General features: G+C 43.6%; 1 protein-coding gene across 1 annotated transcript; it reads right to left on the bottom strand.

Moving 5' to 3' along the window:
• Positions 1-4,574: 4,574 nt before the first annotated feature.
• LOC124689963 (early nodulin-55-1-like) lies at positions 4,575-5,315 on the bottom strand. The gene is made up of 2 exons (XM_047223413.1): positions 5,102-5,315; positions 4,575-4,987 (listed from the first exon to the last, which is right to left on the bottom strand). The coding sequence occupies exons 1-2, from the start codon at positions 5,313-5,315 to the stop codon at positions 4,575-4,577; spliced, it is 627 nt and encodes a 208-aa protein (XP_047079369.1).
• Between the last annotated feature and the right edge of the window lie 17,723 nt (positions 5,316-23,038).

Here is a 23,038-nt window from a genome sequence, read left to right as displayed (position 1 = left end):
TTCAAAACCAACGACCTTTTGGTATAAAAAAAATGATCTTTCTTCTCATTTTACTTTAGGAGGAGAACGGCGCCTACTTGTTCCCATGCATGATCGCTCTAGGCAAGACATTGTACGTACGTCGCTGTCTTTATAAGACAAGCAAAAAATCTCGGAAAGAAACAATTAAAAGAAGCCTTCTCCCCATCAATAAGACAACATTTTCTTAATCGATTTTCAGGTAGATGATCGAAGATAGCTTAACATTAGAAAATCAGTATGTGGCGGTGTCGACATCGAGCAATAAATTGACGTGCAGGGGGTGTCTAGTGAGCGATCGATGGAGTAGGCAGTGGGTGAGTGGGTCTAGTCACGAGAATAAAACTAATCTGCAGTTGATCAATGATCAACTAGGCTAATCAAAATCTTTAATTGTCGACAGAGGGGATTATCGCAGGATCTGATGCTTAATTAAGAACTACATTTACAGTCTCATCGATTGTTAATGGTAAGATCAGTGATAGCGTATCTCCCGTGAAAGTGATATCAAGGGCCACTCTTTCTTCTTATTTTGTCCACTTTGATCCTCAATTTACTCCTCGAACATGTCGTCTAGGTGAAGACTTGCTTGCTTCTCTCTTTAAGGCTACACATACTTTCTCTATTGGGCTCAATTGTGTCCTTCACATCAGAATTATATCGCTCACTCACTAATTGAACCCAATAACTGCATAGTAGCAAAGGCGAGAGACTGAAGAAAATAAACATGCTAGAAGACTATGCTTTTTTTTTTTTTTGGAAGAGTAGCCTATGCAGGTTGGGAATCAATCACATCTTTTTAGAGAAATATATCTTTTGTTACGTATGTACATGTATGAGAAATGATATTATCTTTAACAAAAAAACACCGGAGGGGCAGCGGGATGGTATGGCTTCGATGTGGATGCACACGGCTGCAGATGGTGCTCAGGATATCTTGTGCCAGGCCAGCTGCTGACATAATAGGCGGCTACATTGATGTGTAGTGATACTATGTTTTGGTTGATTCTTGTATCAATTCTGGGTGATGCGTGATTTGTAATAACTATTATACTCATAACTTCTTAATAACAGGCTGTGTACATCATCATGATGCAAAAGCTGGGGTTTTAATCCCCATTTCGAAAAAAGTACATGTATGAGTCGTTGCAACCCATACTAGTACTCTTTTTGTTTTTATTTAGTTAGGCTTCTGCGTTTAGTCAAAGTCAAACTTTACAAAGTTTGAGCGAAAATACATGAAAAGATATTAAAATTCATAATACCCAATGCATATAATATAAAAATATATTCTATGAAGATTCTAATATAAATGATTTTATATTTTGAATGTTAATATTTTTTATGAATATTTAGTTAAAATTTATAAAGTTTAGCTTTGACTAAACCCATAACACAAAATAATTATGAGCAGAGGGAGTACACGATTATACACTAGACACGGGTAGAAACCCTCATCTGCAGCAGAGAAGGAGCATGTTGCTAGAATCATGTCAACGATTTGGGGGCACATCAGCAAGAGAGGCCCGAACGTTTCCGACGTGTGATGCATCGTAGTAAGTGGGTGTGCCCGTATAACTGTTGGTGATTTATAATCTCAACGATAACGAGATAACTCTGAAGCACTAATTGCGTTGTGATCACATAAGCATCGAGTTTGGGGTTTCAACGTTTGCAGTGAGTATTGTGTGACACTCACCCTCTCTCCACCTAGAGTCCTAGAGTGAGCACCTGCGCCACGTGGATCTCGACAATACGTCGATGATGAAGCGGCTGCATATACATCGCCTACCGCCGACGCCGGCTGCTGGATGGAGAAATGGAGAAAGATTGAGTTGGATGGTCATGCTCCTGGCTTGGAAACATCGAGTTGGACGGAATGTTCGCTCTGCAACTGTTCCCGCCTCGCCATACCAATGGTAGCATGTGGTAAATTTTTCTACCACTCGCGTTTCGTCACCGATGAATGCAAAACTGCAAACACACATTAGTGAACCAGAGAGATTTGAGCATCCATCGATGTTTAATGGTTATGTAGTATTCCCTCCATATGGGTTTGTAAGATCCATTCGAGGTTTGGGTCCAATTTTAACCATGAAATTAGTCAATAAAATATAATTTATTTTTCATAAAAATATATGGTTGAAAACTTTTTTCAAATAAGAATCTAATGATATTCTTTCTGTGACATGTCCTTTATAGTTGTAGCGTTCATGGTCAAAGTTAGGCTTAAAATTGAATCGAGATATGAAATCTGAATGGAGTAGCTGGTTCATTAAAAAGATTTTTTATTTTTTTTTGTTTGTTTCAGTTCCTTAGCAAGTGTGGAAAGTTACTAGTTGGCATTATGGCTGCAAGTGGCATGATAAGTGGGGCGGATTCTGTTTCCGATTAGCCCAAAAATCTCAACAGTTGGGATCCAATCTCGTAGCACAATTTGAACTAAATATGGACTTTTGCGGGATATGCGGGATCCCGTATCTGCAACCCTATAGTTGGCATGCATATGGTCGGCTCCGTGGCAGTACTTCATCGAAAAGGTGGAGCAAAGTTTCAAACTTCCACTGTGGTTTTCCTCTAACATTCTATGGTTAATTGATGGTTCCATATGACTGAGCTAGCTAGCGAGATTGTAGACGTGTGGCTGATGCTGGAGCTAGGTAGCTAGCCATGCATGGCGGTGTGGACTCCTTGAAGCAGATGACGTGGAAGCTGTCCTGCCTCCTGCGTACGGCGAGGTCGGCCTGAAGAATATCGGAACCCTGTATGCCAGTCAGCTGGGATATCAGCGCACATCACGTCTCGGTCGACAATTTAATACGAACTTTTTTTTTGCCTTTTTGTCCCCATCGTTTATCGCTTTTTGTTGCTGTCGTTGAAACCACGAGCATGCACTAGAAACTTTAGAACAATTAGTCATACCATAAATTTGTTCTAAAGTTGATCTACCAAATGAGTAACGGTACTCACCGGGTATGGGTACAAGCAAAATACTCCCTCCATCTTATAAAACATGTCGGAAGTTTATCTAAATTTAGATATATCTAGACGCTATTTAATGATACATATATTCAAACGTAGATAAACTTTTAACATGTTCCATGGGACTAAGGGAGTAGGTAAAATGTGGATAATTTTTTGTACACACGAGACGGTTACCCTAGCCAACTGAACCATTGCGATTTTTATTTAAAAATTGGACTAAGTTAAAATAAATAGGCTTCGTATATATTAGGCCAAATTCAAACATATCATTGATCTACCGAATGAGTAATGGTACTTACTGGGTATAGGTACAAGCGAAATTATATACTCATGGATAAAATGGGGGTAAATTTTTATACCCATGAGATGGTATAGGTACAATATTTTTTGACAGGAATACATGAGCTTTATTAATTAGGCAAAATAGTCTTACAATCATGTGTGATCAGCTCCAACACGCAGGAAGGAGCTGCATCACGGAGGTACTCACACTGAAACCTGATTTGTCTAATTGCGCCAGCACATGCGATGCGCCATTGCTCACGTGATCTACTTTACTAATAGTGATTTCATGATAAAACCTAAGGAGTTCTCTAGCTTCTTTGATCATAGCCCAACCTGCGGAGGATTCTTGATCTGAACTCGCCATAGTCTTGACAGCTCGGAGGCAGTCTGACTCAAGGGTTCGATCGATGTCCATCGCCCCCTTTTCATTGTCATCTTTGTACTTCGAGTCTTTCCCACTTGAGTAAAGAAGATACGCACTCGCTTCGATTCGAATTAATTGATTCAAATTTGTGTAGTATCTAGATAAAGTTAAGTTAATTAATATGAATTGGAGGAAGTATAGTTTCCGACTTTCCGTGCACCAACTTGGCACGTCTGAGCCGATTCGCAAGTCGGCAGTGTAAGGCCAGGGATGCAGAATTTTCTGGTCCATCAGAGATGCAAGTTAGGTCCATTTTTTTTCCTGGTGCTCAGCCCAGCTAACTTAGTTAGGCTTTCAGAATTTCCATGACTAGAGTTTGTAGGCATAGAGGGAAAACACACGCCACAGTGAATGTGCTTACAGTGGGCTTGTTCTTCGGTTCTGAAAGCCAGCTGGACGATGGTTCAGCTCTATTGCATCTGGCAACGATGGAGGTTGTGCTATTCTTCCGGCTGGCTGTTGATTAATCAAGTGGCGCGGTTACTGTCAAAAGATAACAGCAAGTCCGAGGAAGAAAACAGTTCGTCCCAGATAAAGGTGGAAACTACAGTACAAGTGTACAACACATCCAGATTGATTCAGTTTTCATCTAAAATTCGAGTCTGCATTCAGCTTCTTAGATGGAACAGACAGAGACACGAGTATGTAAAATACAGTTATTGTTACTAACACAAGGGAACAGAGTACGCGGATACATCAAAACGATTTTGATCACTGACCTAATCCTCATTAACCACGCCCTAGATATGGCAATGGCACCTGATCATCACAATTGAATCACACACAGTCACGCATCAACAATTAAACTACCCGTACTAGCTAATTAACTAATAGGTTTACGTGCCCTACTAGATCACCTTGCTCAAACAAAACCGGCTAGCACCATCACTGCAACTGATAGAACGGCGCGAGCGAACGACGGCAGGAACGAGCCCCCCGCGGCGGCCGAGTACTCCATGGACGGTGCCGGGCCAGGCCCTGGAGGGAACGAGGACGCCGATGGCTGCGGAGGCGATGGCGCCACTGTCGGGGCTTGCGCTGGGGCCAACGACGATGCTGGCGGCTCGGCGGCGAGGACGTTGATCATGAGCCTCTGGCCGTCGGCGCAGTGTCCGAGGTCGGCGCTGGCGAAGTAGGCGAAGCCCGGCGCGTCGAGGAGGAAGAGCGTGCTGCCGTCCTTGGGAACGGGGCCGGTGCCGACCCCTACCGTCTCGTTGCAGTGGTAGTACCCCGCCTTGCTCACCTTGATCACCGTGTCGTTCTTGTACACGAACTCTGCATGCATTCACATCAGGAAGATAGTTACGTTGTTCTATCAATTCCTAGCTGGAAAACAAATCAAGGAACGAAAACGCTCGCACGCTAGCGCTCGCGTAGCAGATGGATTACCGATGGAGTCCTCGACGAAGAAGGTGATGGGCGACGCCCACTTGACGTAGAACATCTCCTTGTCCACCGGCGGCGGCACGCGCCACCCTTCGGGGCCGCCGACTCTGTACCGCTTCCCCAGCGGCGGTGCCGCGAGCGACGCCGGGCAGCAGACGGCGAGGAAAGCGACGAGGAGCGCCGAGATACGGATCAACAGAGACGCCATCAAGGCCATGAGGAGATTCAGCTCGCAGAAGGCACGCCGAGATGATCCCCGGCGAAGAAGCTCTGATGTGTGTGTACTGTCTGTACTAGCGCGCGGTTTGATCGATCGCTTGGAGCGAGGAGAAGTGATGAGTGTGGAGGAGGAACTTATAGAAAGAGGTGTGTTTCTGGCGTTGATCGATTCGATCGTGTAGCGGCGCGAAGTGGTAACCGGTAGGGCTGGGGGGAGCGTACATGCATGGTGAACTCAACCGATTGCTGAATGGCGGTTAGGTCAACTCGGCGTCGCTCGCGCGCAGTGGGGAGTGGAGAACGTGGCGTTGGACTCTCACTAGGCAGTTGAGATCCGTGGGGACTCTGTAGTGTAGCGACGATGCCATAGGTTGGACTCTCACGAGGCAGCTCATGAACAATATGCTGTACTTTTTTTTCGAAATGGGGAAATGTCGCCCCAGCTTCTGCACACACGGCTTTTTTTATTAGATTATTCACGAAACCTAACAAGAAACAATACAAAAGATCAATCTCGAAGCAACCTTACTATACCTATAGTAGGATGAAGAGGGTGACAATACACCAACTCACATCATCCAAAACTAAATGCCTTCCCAAATCGCCCAATAGCAAGTGAGAATCACATCCAGTCAAGCAGACTCTCAGCGCACGCCAACGCACACGCCACATGAGTTGCTCCCGCCGTCTTCCTCGACTCCATCTTCAAGAGAGATCATCGCATTAACCTTGCAAGACATGCCGTCGATGCCACCATGACGCCGGATGGCTCCACTATCCTGCACGTATACATCATCCCGCATCTGTCGTCGATACCCTGCAGCACCATGCCGCTGAGACTCAGCGCCAACAATGTGGTAGATGAACACCACTCCACCGAAAACCCCAACATCCAGCAGCTGCTACAAAAACGATGCCTCAAGAGGTAGAACGACGCAGGCCGCGCCGCCATCGTCCGATCCGGGAGACCCAGACCTAGGGTTTCCCCCGGAGTAGCACGAGTGAGAAAATCACAGACTGCAACGACGATGCCTTCAAGAAGGTAGCGGCGCGACACGTCGCCATCGTCCGCCAACCGAGGTCGGAGCACGGTTTTCACCGGAAGCCGCGCATCCCAACTAGCCGAGTGTAGTGCCAAGACGGCAAAGATGACGCCTTCGACAAGGTAACGACATCGACCGACGCCGCCATCATCCGCCAAGACCGAGGTCGAGGCTCAGTTTTCACTGGCCGCCATGACACCCCGGACGAGATCACCATTGCCGGAAACCTGTGTGAGATCCCATGATCCCCCACACACGACTACCAGCGTAGCCGACCACCTACGACGAAGAAGAAGGCCGCCTCCACCGTCGAACCCGGGGCTGCTGCCCCGGGCGTCCTCGAACCGCGGGAGAAACCCAAGGTCACCACCCCGCACCGGCGAGAGATGGAGGGGATGGCGCAAACCATCCCGCCACCAGCCACCACCGGTGTGCCACGGACGGGAGGCAGGGGAGGCCGCAACACCATGGCCACCGTCGCCCCTCCTTCCTCCAACCGTCGCCGCCCCGCCATCACACGGGAGGCAGGAGGTCCCCCGCCGCAGCCTCGAGGAGAGTGCCCAGCCGCCGTCCCCGCCACGGCAAGAGGGAAGCCCGCCGCCACCGCCACGCCCCATGGCCTTTGCCCGGCGGCACCGCCGGCGGCGGCGGCGGGATGGGACTAGGGTTTCGGAGGGTTAGGTGCGGGACGTGAGAGGAGGGTTGTGGACAATATTTGCTGGTACTACTTGGACGGAAAATACATTCGTGATCATGGCTTCATGGGTGCTAGGCACCCAATACATCCAAAAGAAAAAAACAGTAAATAAAAAAGGGTTAATAAATCCGAATCCTTTGAGGAACCAAAGATGATCAAGTATTTTACTTGTATAAAAAAATATTCGGGAGTGAATTATCATTATATACAACAAGGTAGAAAGACAAAACCGAAAAGCCCCATGTCCATGTACTATTCATGCTATATTCATCATAAATTTGTCTTTTTTCATCCAGGATATGATGGAAAACATTTCGAGATCAAACATTTTTATACGAGTACAATACCTAACCATCTTTTGTTTCCAGGAGGATTCGGATTTTTTTTCAATATTTGAAATTTCAACGAATTTTGGGGTTTATGGATGCATAGCACCCATGTGCCAAAAATCTGTGTCTGTACTTGAACACCTTTCAGACCTTTTCTCCTTTATTATGGGAAGTGGCTCGTACGTGAACTTGGAGATTCATGACCTCGAGATCAATAGTACAGTCCTTGCACATGGCATTTTAAGCTTCCTACTGAAGATGGGGTGTGGTAAACTATCCTAAAGGAGAAAATACATAGGCTCACATGCTTCGCCATTAGTTTATTGAAAACCAGGTGACTCGCACTTTTCGTCTGGTCTAATAGCGAATAAGAAATATTTCTTTCCATATGGTTCGTTCTCCATTAGGGATGACTCTGAAATAAGGTTCTAGGAGGATAAATTGCTAGGTAACGCCACTTTCCGAAAACAGTATCTAGGTTTGTACAATATTGCTCACCACACAAGTGATACGCTCGCTAAGGTGTTGGAAACTTTCCCACCAAATGTGGCGTTCAGAATAGATCCCTCTGGTCCTAAACTACCAGCTTGGAATGAGTTGCTATAATGTCTAGATTTTGTACATTTGACGCAGGGGTCCGAAAATTTTCGATGGAATTTGCATGGGAATGGTAAATTCTTAGTGGGGAGAAGACCCTTGCTACATATACTTGTGGGAAAAAGATGCTTGCTACAAATACTCTGCACTTGGAGTTTCAACGAGTTGGTACACACGAAGTTGTTGCCACCAGGGAGACATCCCCAAGCTTAGGCTTTTGCAATCCCTTCTTGTTCTTCATTGCGGTGGTGGATAGTTCCATTGGTTGGACCAATGGTCGAAGCTTGACGTCATATCTTGAATGGTATCACAGAGGTCATGGGCAGAGATTGATGGAGAGGTTTTAGAGGTTTTCGATGGTACCTACGAGTGTATAGACGTCGACATATGTGGCGTAAGGGTTTTGTTGATGTGCCTCCTGCTCAGGTCCTCCTCCTTGTTCTTCTACTTCATCATCGTCTTTTGGTACTTGGTCATGCGGTTGGTCTTGCTCTACCTGCACATCATAATGCAGGCGTCCTTGCTCGATAGAGAATAGGTTGTTAGGAAGAGGAGAGGGGTAAAGACACCCAACTCTAGGAATATGACTGAAATATCTACCTTGGAGTTTCATGACCATGCCACAAGCATTAAGAGTAGGCAAACCAACACGTCGCTCACCCAATAGAGGTTGTAAATTACCTAGATCAAAGCGCAGGGCGTTGCTGAGAACGGTGATGACTCCTCCACAAGCAATGAGACCTCTCTTTTGGAGAGATTGATGCTTCAAGTAGAACAAAAGGATGGCACCCAAATTTGGTGTCATGTTGCAGTCTCGAATGGCATCCTTTGGAAGGACTATCTTGCCTCTTATAGAGTCTTGTAAATTCACTTCGGGCATGTAGGGTGTTAGCAATAACATAGTATAAATAGCGGATAGCAGGACATTTAATATAATTAGTTGATTACCTTGTCTAGAAGGCCTAATGCGACTAATTCTACCAAAATATTGAGAAGGGGTAGGATTGAGAAAAAAGTTGTTGCACCGTATGTCCGTGAGGTTGTTGGTTCAAAGCAATTACACCACTCTGTGAGACTCGGATCATAGTTCCGGTTTAGGAGTCAAAAGTAAACACGGTCGAGTACTTCCCAATACCCCAAGGAGTAGTTATCATTTCCAATAGTGTGAAACACGAACTCAAGAAATCAAGCCTCAACCAGAGGTAGGTTGGCACATCCTTAAAATACAAAAAGGAAGCAAACCAACTCTAAAGTAAATTAAAATCATTAGTGAGGCCAGGTTGATTAAGGATAATCAGATGCCCATTTCATAGTTTGCACTTCTCGTCCCTCGAGCCTCTTGTACCGATTCTTCTAGAAATCTTTAGTGAATTCGATGTTCATGGGTTCCGAATGTGGCGTGGATACGGCTCCATGTGTTCATCATCTAAAATTAAAACTTAATCAAATAACTTTTTGATCCGATAGAAATAGGCAGTGAATGTCCCTCTACACTTTCTACCAAAGAATCTCCTCTAAAAATATGAAACTATCATGCTTCCTAAGAAAACATTTCAAATAAAGACCTACGTCTAGATTGATAACGCCAAATGAAAGAGCACAGATTTGCATGAAATAAGTTGGGGATCGGAAGAGAATCATACCTTGGATCGATGTGGTGCGCGGAAATGAATAAAAAACAAACACAGGTTGAGATCTTGGGAGGTTTTGGTGAGGTTTGGAGTGAGGGAAAATAAGAGAGGATGAAACTCCGATCCGACGTACGGGCGCGCTCCACCTGTACCGACCCGTGGTACCTTGCGGTTAGGGTTTCGACCTTGTAGAGGATGTTGGTACGGACAGGTGGTACAGCGGTGTCTGACCGTATGAGCCTTTGGCAAACTCTCAGATGCTCTCCGTGTTTTCAACTTCTTGGCTTCTTGACTTGGGTCGAGCGCGCAGTATGGCAGCGTTCGGCATACGCGTGCTCGCTAAACTCTCTTATGGGTTTCTGGAAAATGCTGATTTTCTCTGTGGGTGTCGTGGAGGTGGTACGGCTGGGTCGTACGGCAGGACCTCGCCGTACTGATATTCGTTTAACTCTCTGAACCCACTAGATGTTGGTATTTTTCTTTGCAACTTTTTTTCCTTTATCCTAAGAATTCTGCCAAGAGCTCCAAACAATAGAAAAAGGTTAAATATCACTGTTTAATATATGGCCACATAAACAAATTGTTAACTAGGAGAAATTAAAATTTGTTTCAGCTCTCCCTTCAGATCATTTGAACACTCATAATTATAAATAAATAAAAACAATTTAAAACTAAAAATTTAACAAAAACTTTATTTACATGGGTTGCCGCCCATGAAGCGCTTCCTTTTTTGGTCGTTTAGCTTCACCGTGATGGTGATCATTTTGGCCTAGAGAGTGAAACTCCCACTCCAAAGTAGTTGGGCTTCAAGGTGATGATCCAACACCATTCTTCTTGTTCTTCTTTTTCCTGGGGAAATGCAAAACAAACGACTCCCGAGAAGGTAATTCAAATCACACATTTCCCTTATGGAGATTAATCAAAGCTTTAGCAATTCTTAAAAAGGGTCTACCAAGGATTATTGGTGCTGTGGGATCTTCAGGCTTCTGAAAAATCACAAAATCAATGAGTGTTGGGCACTCTTTAATGTGCACAAAAAGATTTTGCTTAATGCGAACATCTTATTTATAGGTAGAATTAGCTAGATGAAGTTTTTGCAAATCGATTTCAACGGGACTAAGGTTAAGTCTTTCAAAAAAAAAATACTAGAAACACTATCACCAAGATCACAAAGTGCAGCTATCTAACTTACTCCAATTTTAATCTTAGCAGTTGGCTCAAATATATCATCTAGCTTGGTAGGAAGTTTCTCAGATAATTCCTTGTAATCATTTTCTAGCTCACGCACCTTCGTAGCAACTTGATGAATAAAATGTTGGTACATGGCTTCATTACCTTCTCAATGCATGGGGTTTTGAAGGTGATCATTTTAACAAGGTCCTCCACGTTGTAATCCGGAGAAGGAGCATTGTTATAGTCCAATTCTTGAGGTTCTTCACCTTTTTCCATTCCCATCGTCTTTAGATCTGCAACTGGGTTTGGTTCAGGTTTTCTAGCAAATCTTGAAATTATGACAGTTTGACTCTCACCTATCTATCCCAGTTGTATCTTCACAACTTTGGTTCTCTCTTAAAGAGCCTGCATATATTGCATAAGTGTTATAGCTTGGTCAGATAACTTATTAATAAGATTATCATGGTTCTCCCTGATCTTCATTAAGATATTATTTTTCTGAGTTTGAGATTGCGTAAAAGTTTTAGAAGTATTTTCTAACACGGAGAGATTACCATTGTTTACTCCCATATTATTATTATTATTATTATTATTATTATTATTATTATTATTATTATTATTATTATTGTTATAGTTATTGTTATTGTAATTAGGTGCACCTGTAGTGATAAGGGGTGGCCCAATCTTCTCAGTAAGCAACGATGGTGATGATGATCACAGGGTGATTGCAGCGGAGGTAACTCGATGAAGTGGATGATAACTTGTATGACGCAACGAGATCTCTCGATTGGTCCCTGTCGCCAATGCAACAGCTCTCAACCCTGCAAGATATTCGCAACTCCACACACTTGCGCACTTAGCCGCCGACCACGAAGCGGTAAGTTGCAACCGTCTAATTCCCAATGGAACAGCAGATCACACAAGACTTTCAGATCTACACAATATCAAGCAATATGGTGTAGGGAATTCAATAGTTTTGCAAAGCAAACAACTAAGAACTAGGGTTTATCTTAAACGAGGTCTGAAGCAGCTAGGGGGCGTCCTGGGCACTTATATAGGCGTTCGGGACGACTTCTGGTCGAAAAGATACAAGAATAACCGACCCAGAATAGATCTGGTCGAGACAGACTCGGACACGGCCAGTCTGGAATCCGGTTGACCGGGCCTAGGACCGGCCGGTCCGGTCTGGACCGGGCCTGGCGCCGGTTGGCAACCAGGCGGGGCGTCCTGGCTTACTGGACTCACCCCGGTTGGCACAGGTGGAAAACCCGGTTTGGACCGGGCTGCGTCGGCGTGGGGGCCGGTCGGACCGGCCCTGGGACGGAGTGACCCGGCGGTACGGTCGGTTGACCGGTCCTGGCGCCGGCTGGAACTTCTTATCCTCTCGCGCATGCCTCCCGCTCCTCCCTCGCGTGTCCATGAGATATCTTCATGTCCAGCTCCATGTCCAGCTTCACGTCCTTCTTTATGTCCAGCTGCTCCTCTCCTCCTCGTGCGATGCTTGTCTCCTCTTCATACCTGATGATACATAAGTAACAGGACTTAGGCAGTATAAAGTTCTCATCAATCAAGGTATCGTTTAGGAACAAATTCACCTGTTGTTTAAGTAGGTTCGCACGAGCTTGTGTCATTGGTCCAATCCTGACTTCATTGGACTTGATCTTCACAGCAGGATCATCTTCTTGTAATGACGGAGGTAGTAGTGAGGTAGGGATGTCCTCATCATGTAGGGTTAGAATATTGCTTTTGAAAATTTGAGCCATAGTTTTCACTTTTTCATGCATGATTATAAGGATTTATATCAATAAACTCTATATCTTCTACAGTAGTGTTGGTGATGGCATTAACTTGGGCTTGTAATTTTCCCTTAATTAAAGTGATAAGCTCATCTACCTTTTGATGGCGTGTGATGCACACGTCCGTTGGGAACCCCAAGAGGAAGGTGTGATGCGCACAACAGTAAGTTTTCCCATAGAAAGAAACCAAGGTTATCGAACCACTAGGAAATGAAGGCCACGTGAAGGTTGTTGGTGGAGGAGTGTAGTGCGGCGCAACACCAGGGATTCCGGCGCCAACGTGGAACCTGCACAACACAATCACAATACTTTGCCCCAACTTAACAGTGAGATTGTCAATCTCACCGGCTTGCTGAAAACAAAGGATTAAACGTATGGTGTGGAGAATGATGTTTGCTTGCAAAGAACAACGAGAGAACGAGATTACGGTAGATTGTATTTCAGATGTAAAAGAATGGACCGGGGTCCACAGTTCACTAGTGGTGTCTCTCCAATAAGATAAATAGCATGTTGGGTGAACAAACTACAGTTGGGAAATTGACAAATAGAGAGGGCATAACAATGCACATACATATCATAATGACTAATATGAGATTTACTTAGGGCATTACGACAAAGAACATAGACCGCTATCCAGCATGCATCTATGCTTAAAAAGTCCACCTTCGGGTTAGCATCCGCACCCCTTCCAGTATTAAGTTGCAAACATAATGTAATCAACACAAATATCCTTAGACAAAGCATTGATGTTTTATCCCTAGTGGCAACAGCACATCCATAACCATAGAACTTTCTGTCACTATCCCAGATTCAGTGGAGGCATGAACCCACTATCGAGCATAAATACTCCCTCTTGGAGTTACAAGTATCAACTTGGCCAGAGCCTCTACTAGCAACAGAGAGCATGCAAGATCATAAACAACACATATATGATAGATCAATAATCAACTTGACATAGTATTCCATATTCATCGGATCCCAACAAACACAACATGTAGCATTACAAATAGATGATCTTGACCATGATAGGCAGCTCACAAGATCTAAACATGATAGCACAAGAGGAGAAGACAACCATCTAGCTATTGCTATGGACCCATAGTCCAAGGATGAACTACTCACGCATCAATCCGGAGGCGGGCATGATGATGTAGAGTCCTCCGGTGATGATTCCCCTCTCCGGCAGGGTGCCGGAGGCGATCTCCTGAATCCCCCGAGATGGGATTGGCGGTGGCGGCGTCACAGTAACTTTTCTCGTATCGTGGCTCTCGGTAGTAGGGTTTTCGTGACAGAGAGAATAAATAGGCGAAGGGGCAGAGTCGGAGGGCGCCCGAGGGGCCCACCCCATAGGCCGGCGCGGCAAAGGGCCCCACCGTGCCGCCTTGTGGGGTGGCCACCTCGCGGCCCCTCTTCGTCTCCTCTTCGGACTTCTGGAAGGCTCCGTTGAAATAAGACCGTGGGCTTTTGTTTCGTCCAATTCCGAGAATATTTCCCGTGTAGGATTTCTGAAACCAAAAACAGCAGAAAACAGGAACTGGCGCTTCGGCATCTTGTTAATAGGTTAGTGCCGGAAAATGCTTCAAAGTGATGTAAAGTGTATATAAAACATGTGAGTATTGTCATAAAACTAGCATGGAACATAAGAAATTATAGATACGTTTGAGACGTATCACCTTTGCAGTAAGTTCTTCATTCCTCTCCTCATTAGTTGAGCTTACTGATGACCCACAAGTATAGGGGGTGTATCGTAGTACTTTCGATAAATAAGAGTGTCGAACCCAACGAGGAGCAGAAGGTGTTGACAAGCAGTTTTGATGAAGGATTTACTGTAAATGCTCACAGACAAGTATTCAGGGGGTTTTGATGTAACAGATGAATAAAGTACAAGTAAGTAAAATGCGAGAGAAATAATTGCAGCGAGTGGCCCAATCCTTTTTAGCATAAAGGACAAGCCGGTTTGTTTACTTATAATGACCAAACGTTCTCGAGGACACACGGGATTTTAGTCTAGTGCTTTCGCTACATACAGCTGATTAATCTTCATTGTTTTGATAAGTGTTGTGTGGGTGAACCTATGCTAATGTACCGCCCTTCCTAGGACTAATACATACTTGTGATTATACCCCTTGCAAGCATCCGCAACTACAAGAAAGTAATTAAGATAAATCTAACCACAGCCTTAAACTCTGAGATCCTGCGATCCCTCCCGCATCGATATACCAACGGGGGTTTAGGTTTCTGTCACTCCGGCAACCCCGCAATTAGCAAACGAGTACAAGATGCATTCCCCTAGGCCCATAAATGGTGAAGTGTCGTGTAGTCGACGTTCACACGACACCACTAGAAGAATAACACCACAACTTAAATATCATAACATTGAATATTACTCAACCATAATTCACTACTAACATTTAGACTTCACCCATGTCCTCAAGAACTAAACGAACTACTCACGAGACATCATATGGAACATGATCAGAGGTGATATGTGATGTCTACGGGAGCTTCTATTCTTGTAGACAGTGTTGGGCCTCCAAGAGCAGAGGTTTGTAGAACAGCAGCAAGTTTCCCTTAAGTGGATCACCCAAGGTTTATCGATCTCAGGGAGGAAGAGGTCAAAGATATCCCTCTCATGCAACCCTGCAACCACAAAGCAAGAAGTCTCTTGTGTCCCCAAGACACCTAATAGGTGTACTAGTTCGGCGAAGAGATAGTGAAATACGGGTGGTATGAATAAGTAGTAGCAACGGCACCAGAAAAGTGCTTTGCCCGGGACGAGTAAACAAGCGAGTAGTAACGCAGCGAGTAGTAACGCAAGTAAAACAAGAAACAAGCAGCGATAGCGATATTTAGGAACAAGGCCTAGGGATTAGACTTTCACTAGTGGACACTCTCAACATTGATCACATAACAGAATAGATAAATGCATACTCTACACTCTTGTTGGATGATGAACACATTGCGTAGGATTACACGAACCCTCAATGCCGGAGTTAACAAGCTCCACAATTCAATGTTCATATTTAAATAACCTTAGATGCATGAAAGATCAATTCGACTAAACCAAGTACTAACATAGCATGCACACTGTCACCTTCATGCTATGTAGGAGGAATAATACACATCAATACTATCATAGCAATAGTTAACTTCATAATCTACAAGAGATCATAATCATAGCATAAACCAACTACTAACACGGATGCACACACTGTCACCATTACACCGTGCAGGAGGAATAAAACTACTTTAATAACATTGCTAGAGTAGCACATAGATAAATTGCGATACAAAATACATTGCAATCATAAAGAGATATAAATAAGCACTTCACTATGCCATTAATAACAGTGAATAAGTATTCTGTGAAATATAGCCTAAGAGACCCACACGGTGCATGATACGTCTCCGACATATCGATAATTTCTTATGTTCTATGCCATATTATTGATGATACCTACATGTTTTATGCACACTTTATGTCATATTCGTGCATTTTCTGGAACTAACCTATTAACAAGATGCCGAAGTGCCAGTTCCTCGTTTTCTCTCGTTTTTGGTTTTAGAAATCCTAGTAACGAAATATTCTCGGAATTGGACGAAACAAAGACCCAGGGGCCTATTTCGCCACGAACCTTCCAGAAGATCGAAGAGCATACGAAGTGGGGCCACGAGGTGGCCAAACCACAAGGCGGCGCGGCCAAGGGGGGGCCGCCGCCCGTGGTGTGGGCCCCTCGTCGGCCCCCGACTCGCCCTTCCGCCTACTTAAAGCCTCCTTCGCGAAACCCCCGAGGCGAAAAACCACGATACGGAAAACCTATGCGAGACGCCGCCGCCGATCCCATCTCGGGGGATTCCGGAGATCTCCTCCGGCACCCTGCCGGAGAGGGGATTCATCTCCCGGAGGACTCTACGCCGCCATGGCCGCCTCCGGGGTGATGAGTGAGTAGTTCACCCCTGGACTATGGGTCCATAGCAGTAGCTAGATGGTTGTCTTCTCCTCATTGTGCTTCATTGTTGGATCTTGTGAGCTGCCTAACATGATCAAGATCATCTATCTGTAATACTCTATGTTGTGTTTGTCGGGATCCGATGGATAGAGAATACCATGTTATGTTAATTATCAAGTTATTACATATGTGTTGTTTATGATCTTGCATGCTCTCACTTATTAGTAGAGGCTCTGGCCAAGTTTTTGCTCTTAACTCCAAGAGGGAGTATTTATGCTCGATAGTGGGTTCATGCCTGCATTGACACCGGGACAAGTGATGTAAAGTTCTAAGGTTGTGTTGTGCTTGTTGCCACTAGGGATAAAACATTGGCGCTATGTCCGAGGATGTAGTTGTTGATTACATTACGCACCATACTTAATGCAATTGTCTCGTTGCTTTGCAACTTAATACCGGAAGGGGTTCGGACGATAACCTCGAAGGTGAACTTTTTAGGCATAGATGCAGTTGGATGGCGGTCTATGTACTTTGTCGTAATGCCCAATTAAATCTCACTATACTTATCATGACATGTATGTGCATTGTTATGCCCTCTCTATTTGTCAATTGCCCGACCGTAATTTGTTCACCCAACATGCTTTTATCTTATGGGAGAGACACCGATGTCTACGGGAGCTTCTATTCTTGTAGACAGGTGTTGGGCCTCCAAGAGCGAGAGGTTTGTAGAACGAGCAGCAAGTTTCCCTTAAGTGGATACCCAAGGTTTATCGAACTCAGGGAGGAAGAGGTCAAAGATATCCCTCTCATGCAACCCTGCAACCACAAAGCAAGAAGTCTCTTGTGTCCCCAACACACCAAATAGGTGCACTAGTTCGGCGAAGAGATAGTGAAATACGGGTGGTATAAATAAGTATGAGCAGTAGCAACGGTGCCGTAAAAGTGCTTGGCGTGTAGTGGATGGTGGTGGTATTGCAGCAGTAGTAACTCGAGTAAAACAGTAAACAAGCAGTAGTAACTCAGCAGTAGTAACGCAGCAGTAGTAAACAAGCAGTAGTAACTCGGCAGTATTTAGGAACAAGGCCTAGGGATTACACTTTCACTAGTGGACACTCTCAACATTGATCACATAACAGAATAGATAAATGCATACTCTACACTTTTGTTGGATGATGAACACATTGCGTAGGATTACACGAACCCTCAATGCCGGAGTTAACAAGCTCCACAATAATGCTCATGTTTAAGTAACCTTTAGTGTAAGATAGATCAACGGACTAAACCAAGTACTAGCATAGCATGCACACTGTCACCTTCATGCATATGTAGGAGGAATAGATCACATCAATATATCATAGCAATAGTTAACTTCATAATCTACAAGAGATCATAATCATAGCATAAACCAAGTACTAACACGGTGCACACACTGTCACCTTTGCACACATGCAGGAGGAATAAACTACTTTAATAACAAATCACTAGAGTAGCACATAGATAGTAGTGATACAAACATCAGATGAATCTCAATCATGTAGGGCAGCTCATGAGATCATTGTATTGAAGTACATGGAGAGAGATTAACCACATAGCTACCGGTACAGCCCCGAGCCTCGATGGAGAACTACTCCCTCCTCATGGGAGCAGCAGCGGTGATGAAGATGGCGGTGGAGATGGCAGCGGTGGCGATGGAGATGGCAGCGGTGTCGATGGAGAAGCCTTCCGGGGCACTTCCCCGCTCCGGCAGGGTGCCGGAACAGAGTTCCGTCCCCCGAATTGGAGTTTCGTGACGGTGGCGGCGCCCCGGAGTCTTTCCGGAGTTTCGTCAATTGGTCTCGGGTTTTCCGATCCAGGGGCTTTATATAGGCGAAGAGGCGGCGCAGGAGGGCTGACGGGGGGCCACACCATAGGGCGGCGCGGCCCCCTCTCGGCCGCGCCGGCCTAGGGTTTGGTGGCCCCGTGGCCCCCTCTGGTCCTTCCCGGGTGTTCTGGATGCTTCCGATGAAAATAGGAACTTTGGCGTTGATTTCGTCCGATTCCGAGAATATTTCGTTACTAGGATTTCGAAACCAAAAACAGCGAGAAAACAGAACTGGCACTTCGGCATCTTGTTAATAGGTTAGTTCCAGAAAATGCACGAATATGACATAAAGTGTGCATAAAACATGTAGATAACATCAATAATGTGGCATGGAACACAAGAAATTATCGATACGTTGGAGACGTATCATCATCCCCAAGCTTAGTTCTGCTCGTCCCGAGCAGGTAAAACGATAACAAAGATAATTTCTGGAGTGACATGCCATCATAAACTTGATCATACTATTTGTAAAGCATATGTAGTGAATGCAGCGATCAAAACAATGTATATGACATGGGTAAACAACTGAATCATAAAGCAAAGACTTTTTATGAATAGCACTTCAAGACAAGCATCAATAAGTCTTGCATAAGAGTTAACTCATAAAGCAATAATTCAAAGTAAAGGTATTGAAGCAACATAAAAGAAGATTAAGTTTCAGCGGTTGCTTTCAACTTGTAACATGTATATCTCATGGATATTTGTCAATGCAAAGCAATATAACAAATGCAATATGCAAATATGTAAGAATCAATGCACAGTTCACACAAGTGTTTGCTTCTTGAGGTGGAGAGAAATAGGTGAACTGACTCAACATTGAAAGTAAAAGAATGGTCCTTCAAAGAGGAAAGCATCGATTGCTATATTTGTGCTAGAGCTTTGATTTTGAAAACATAAAGAGAGCATAAAAATAAAGTTTTGAGAGGTGTATGTTGTTGTCAACGAATGGTAGCGGGTACTCTAACCCCCTTGCCGGACAAACCTTCAAAGAGCGGCTCCCATTTTATTTTATTTTTGGATGGCACTCCTTCCAACCTTTCTTTCACAAACCATGGCTAACCGAATCCTCGGGTGCCCGCCAACAATCTCATACCATGAAGGAGTACCTTTTTATTTTAGTTTTATTATGATGACACTCCTCCCAACCTTTGCTTACACAAGCCATGGCTAACCGAATCCTTCGGGTGCCGTCCAACAATCACATACCATGGAGGAGTGTCTATTTTTGTTAATTAATTTGGGACTGGGAATCCCATTGCCAGCTCTTTTTGCAAAATTATTAGATAAGCGGATGAAGCCACTAGTCCATTGGTGAAAGTTGCCCAACAAGATTGAAAGATAAACACCACATACTTCCTCATGAGCTATAAAACATTGACACAAATCAGAGGTGATAAATTTTGAATTGTTTAAAGGTAGCACTCAAGCAATTTACTTTGGAATGGCGGAGAAATACCATGTAGTAGGTAGGTATGGTGGACACAAATGGCATAGTGGTTGGCTCAAGTATTTGGATGCATGAGAAGTATTCCCTCTCGATACAAGGTTTAGGCTAGCAAGGTTGTTTGAAACAAACACAAGTATGAACTAGTACAGACAAAACTCACATAAAAGACATATTACAAGAATTATAAGACTATACATTGTCTTCCTTGTTGTTCAAACACCTTACTAGAAATTATCTAGACCTTAGAGAGACCAATTATGCAAACCAAATTTTAGCATGCTCTATGTATTCTTCACTAATAGGTGCAAAGTATATGATGCAAGAGCTTAAACATGAGCACAACAATTGCCAAGTATCACATTACCCAAGACATTTATAGCAATTACTACATGTATCATTTTCCAATTCCAACCATATAACAATTTAACGAAGAGGAAACTTCGCCATGAATATTATGAGCTAAGAACACATGTGTTCATACGAACCAGCGGAGCGTGTCTCTCTCCCACACAAGCATGATGTAATCCAATTTATTCAAACACAAACAAAAACAAAAGCACACAGACGCTCCAAGTAAAGCACATAAGATGTGGCCGAATAAAAATATAGTTTCAGGGGGGAACCCGATAATGTTGTCGATGAAGAAGGGGATGCCTTGGGCATCCCCAAGCTTAGACGCTTGAGTCTTCTTGATATATGCAGGGATGAACCACCGGGGCATCCCCAAGCTTAGAGCTTTCACTCTTCTTGATCGTAGTATATCATCCTCCTCTCTTGACCCTTGAAAACTTCCTCCACACCAAACTCGAAACAACTCATTAGAGGGTTAGTGGACAATAAAAATTAACATGTTCAGAGGTGACACAATCATTCTTAACACTTCTGGACATTGCATAAAGCTACTGGACATTAATGGATCAAAGAAATTCATCCAACATAGCAAAAGAGGCAATGCGAAATAAAAGGCAGAATCTGTCAAAACAGAACAGTCCGTAAAGATGGATTTTATTAGGCCACCAGACCTGCTCAAACGAAAATGCTCAAATTGAATGAAAGTTGCGTACATATCTGAGGATCATGCTCGTAAATCGGCATAATTTTCTGAGCTTCCTGCAGGGCAGTGGGCTCAGATTCGTGACAGCAAAGAAATCTGGAACTGCGCAGTAATCCAAATCTAGTACTTACTTTTCTATCAAAGACTTTACTTGGCACAACAAAACACAAAACTAAGATAAGGAGAGGTTGCTACAGTAGTAAACAATTTCCAAGACACAAATATAAAACAAAGTACTGTAGCAAAATAACACATGGGTTATCTCCCAAGAAGTTCTTTCTTTTTAGCCATTAAGATGGGCTCAGCAGTTTTAATGATGCACTCGCAAGAGATAATATTTGAAGCAAAAGAGAGCATCAAGAGGCAAATTCAAAACACATTTAAGTCTAACATGCTTCCTATGCATATGAATCTTATAAATAAACAAGTTCATGAGGAGCAAAGTAACAAGCATAGGAAGATAAAACAAGTATAGCTTCAAAAATTTCAGCACATAGAGAGGTGTTTTAGTAACATGAAAATTTCTACAACCATATTTTCCTCTCTCATAATAACTTTCAGTAGCAACATGAGCAAACTCAACAATATAACCATCACATAAAGTTTTCTTATCATGAGTCTCATGCATAAAATTATTACTCTCCACATAAGCATAATCAATTTTATTAGTTGTAGTGGGAGCAAATTCAACAAAGTAGCTATCATTATTATTTTCATCAAGTGTAGGAGGCATATTGTAATCATAATCAAATTTATCCTCCATAACAGGTGGTACCAAAAGACTACTATCATTATCATCATAAATAGGAGGCAAAGTATCATCACAGAAAATTTTCTCCTCAATGCTTGGGGGACTAAAAATATCATGAAAACCAGCTTCCCCAAGCTTAGAACTTTCTATATTATTGTCAACAATGGTGTTCAAAGTGTTCATACTAATATTACTACCAAGCATGCAAAGAAGATTTCATAGGTTTTTTAATTTTCGCATCAAACAATCCATGTTTTAAATCAGGAAATAGAATAAGAAGCTCACTCTTGTACATTATGCCAAACTAGTGTAAACAAGAAACAAAAAGATGCAATTGCAGGATCTAAAGGAAATAGCTTCGAGCACACACACGACGGCGCCGTAAAAATACTTTACCCGGGACCGTAGTATGAGAGCCTTTTACCTTTCCTCCCCGGCAACGGCGCCGTAAAAGTGCTTGATGTCTACGGGAGCTTCTATTCTTGTAGACAAGTGTTGGGCCTCCAAGAGCGAGAGGTTTGTAGAACAGCAGCAAGTTTCCCTTAAGTGGATACCCAAGGTTTATCGAACTCAGGGAGGAAGAGGTCAAAGATATCCCTCTCATGCAACCCTGCAACCACAAAGCAAGAAGTCTCTTGTGTCCCCAACACACCAAATAGGTGCACTAGTTCGGCGAAGAGATAGTGAAATACAGGTGGTATAAATAAGTATGAGCAGTAGCAACGGTGCCAGAAAAGTGCTTGGCGTGTAGTGGATGGTGGTGGTATTGCAGCAGTAGTAACTCAGTAAAACAGTAAACAAGCAGTAGTAACTCAGCAGTAGTAACGCAGCAGTAGTAAACAAGCAGTAGTAACTCAGCAGTATTTAGGAACAAGGCCTAGGGATTACACTTTCACTAGTGGACACTCTCAACATTGATCACATAACAGAATAGATAAATGCATACTCTACACTTTTGTTGGATGATGAACACATTGCGTAGGATTACACGAACCCTCAATGCCGGAGTTAACAAGCTCCACAATAATGCTCATGTTTAAGTAACCTTTAGTGTAAGATAGATCAACGAGACTAAACCAAGTACTAGCATAGCATGCACACTCGTCACCTTCATGCATATGTAGGAGGAATAGATCACATCAATATATCATAGCAATAGTTAACTTCATAATCTACAAGAGATCATAATCATAGCATAAACCAAGTACTAACACGGTGCACGCACTGTCACCTTTGCACACATGCAGGAGGAATAAACTACTTTAATAACAAATCACTAGAGTAGCACATAGATAGTAGTGATACAAACATCAGATGAATCTCAATCATGTAGGGCAGCTCATGAGATCATTGTATTGAAGTACATGGAGAGAGATTAACCACATAGCTACCGGT

Source organism: Lolium rigidum, chromosome 2, assembly GCF_022539505.1.
Source record: "Lolium rigidum isolate FL_2022 chromosome 2, APGP_CSIRO_Lrig_0.1, whole genome shotgun sequence".
Lineage (NCBI taxonomy): Eukaryota > Viridiplantae > Streptophyta > Magnoliopsida > Poales > Poaceae > Lolium > Lolium rigidum.
Note: the sequence above shows the minus strand (reverse complement) of the source record. Positions and strands in the feature narration are given on the sequence as shown.

Excerpts from the sequence above, each read along its gene's own strand:
- LOC124689963 (XM_047223413.1), bottom strand. The coding sequence starts at position 5,315 with ATGGCCTTGATGGCGTCTCTGTTGATCCGTATCTCGGCGCTCCTCGTC. Across the intron at positions 4,988-5,101 it reads CTTCGTCGAGGACTCCATCG|AGTTCGTGTACAAGAACGAC; the intron begins GTAATCCATCTG and ends GAATGCATGCAG.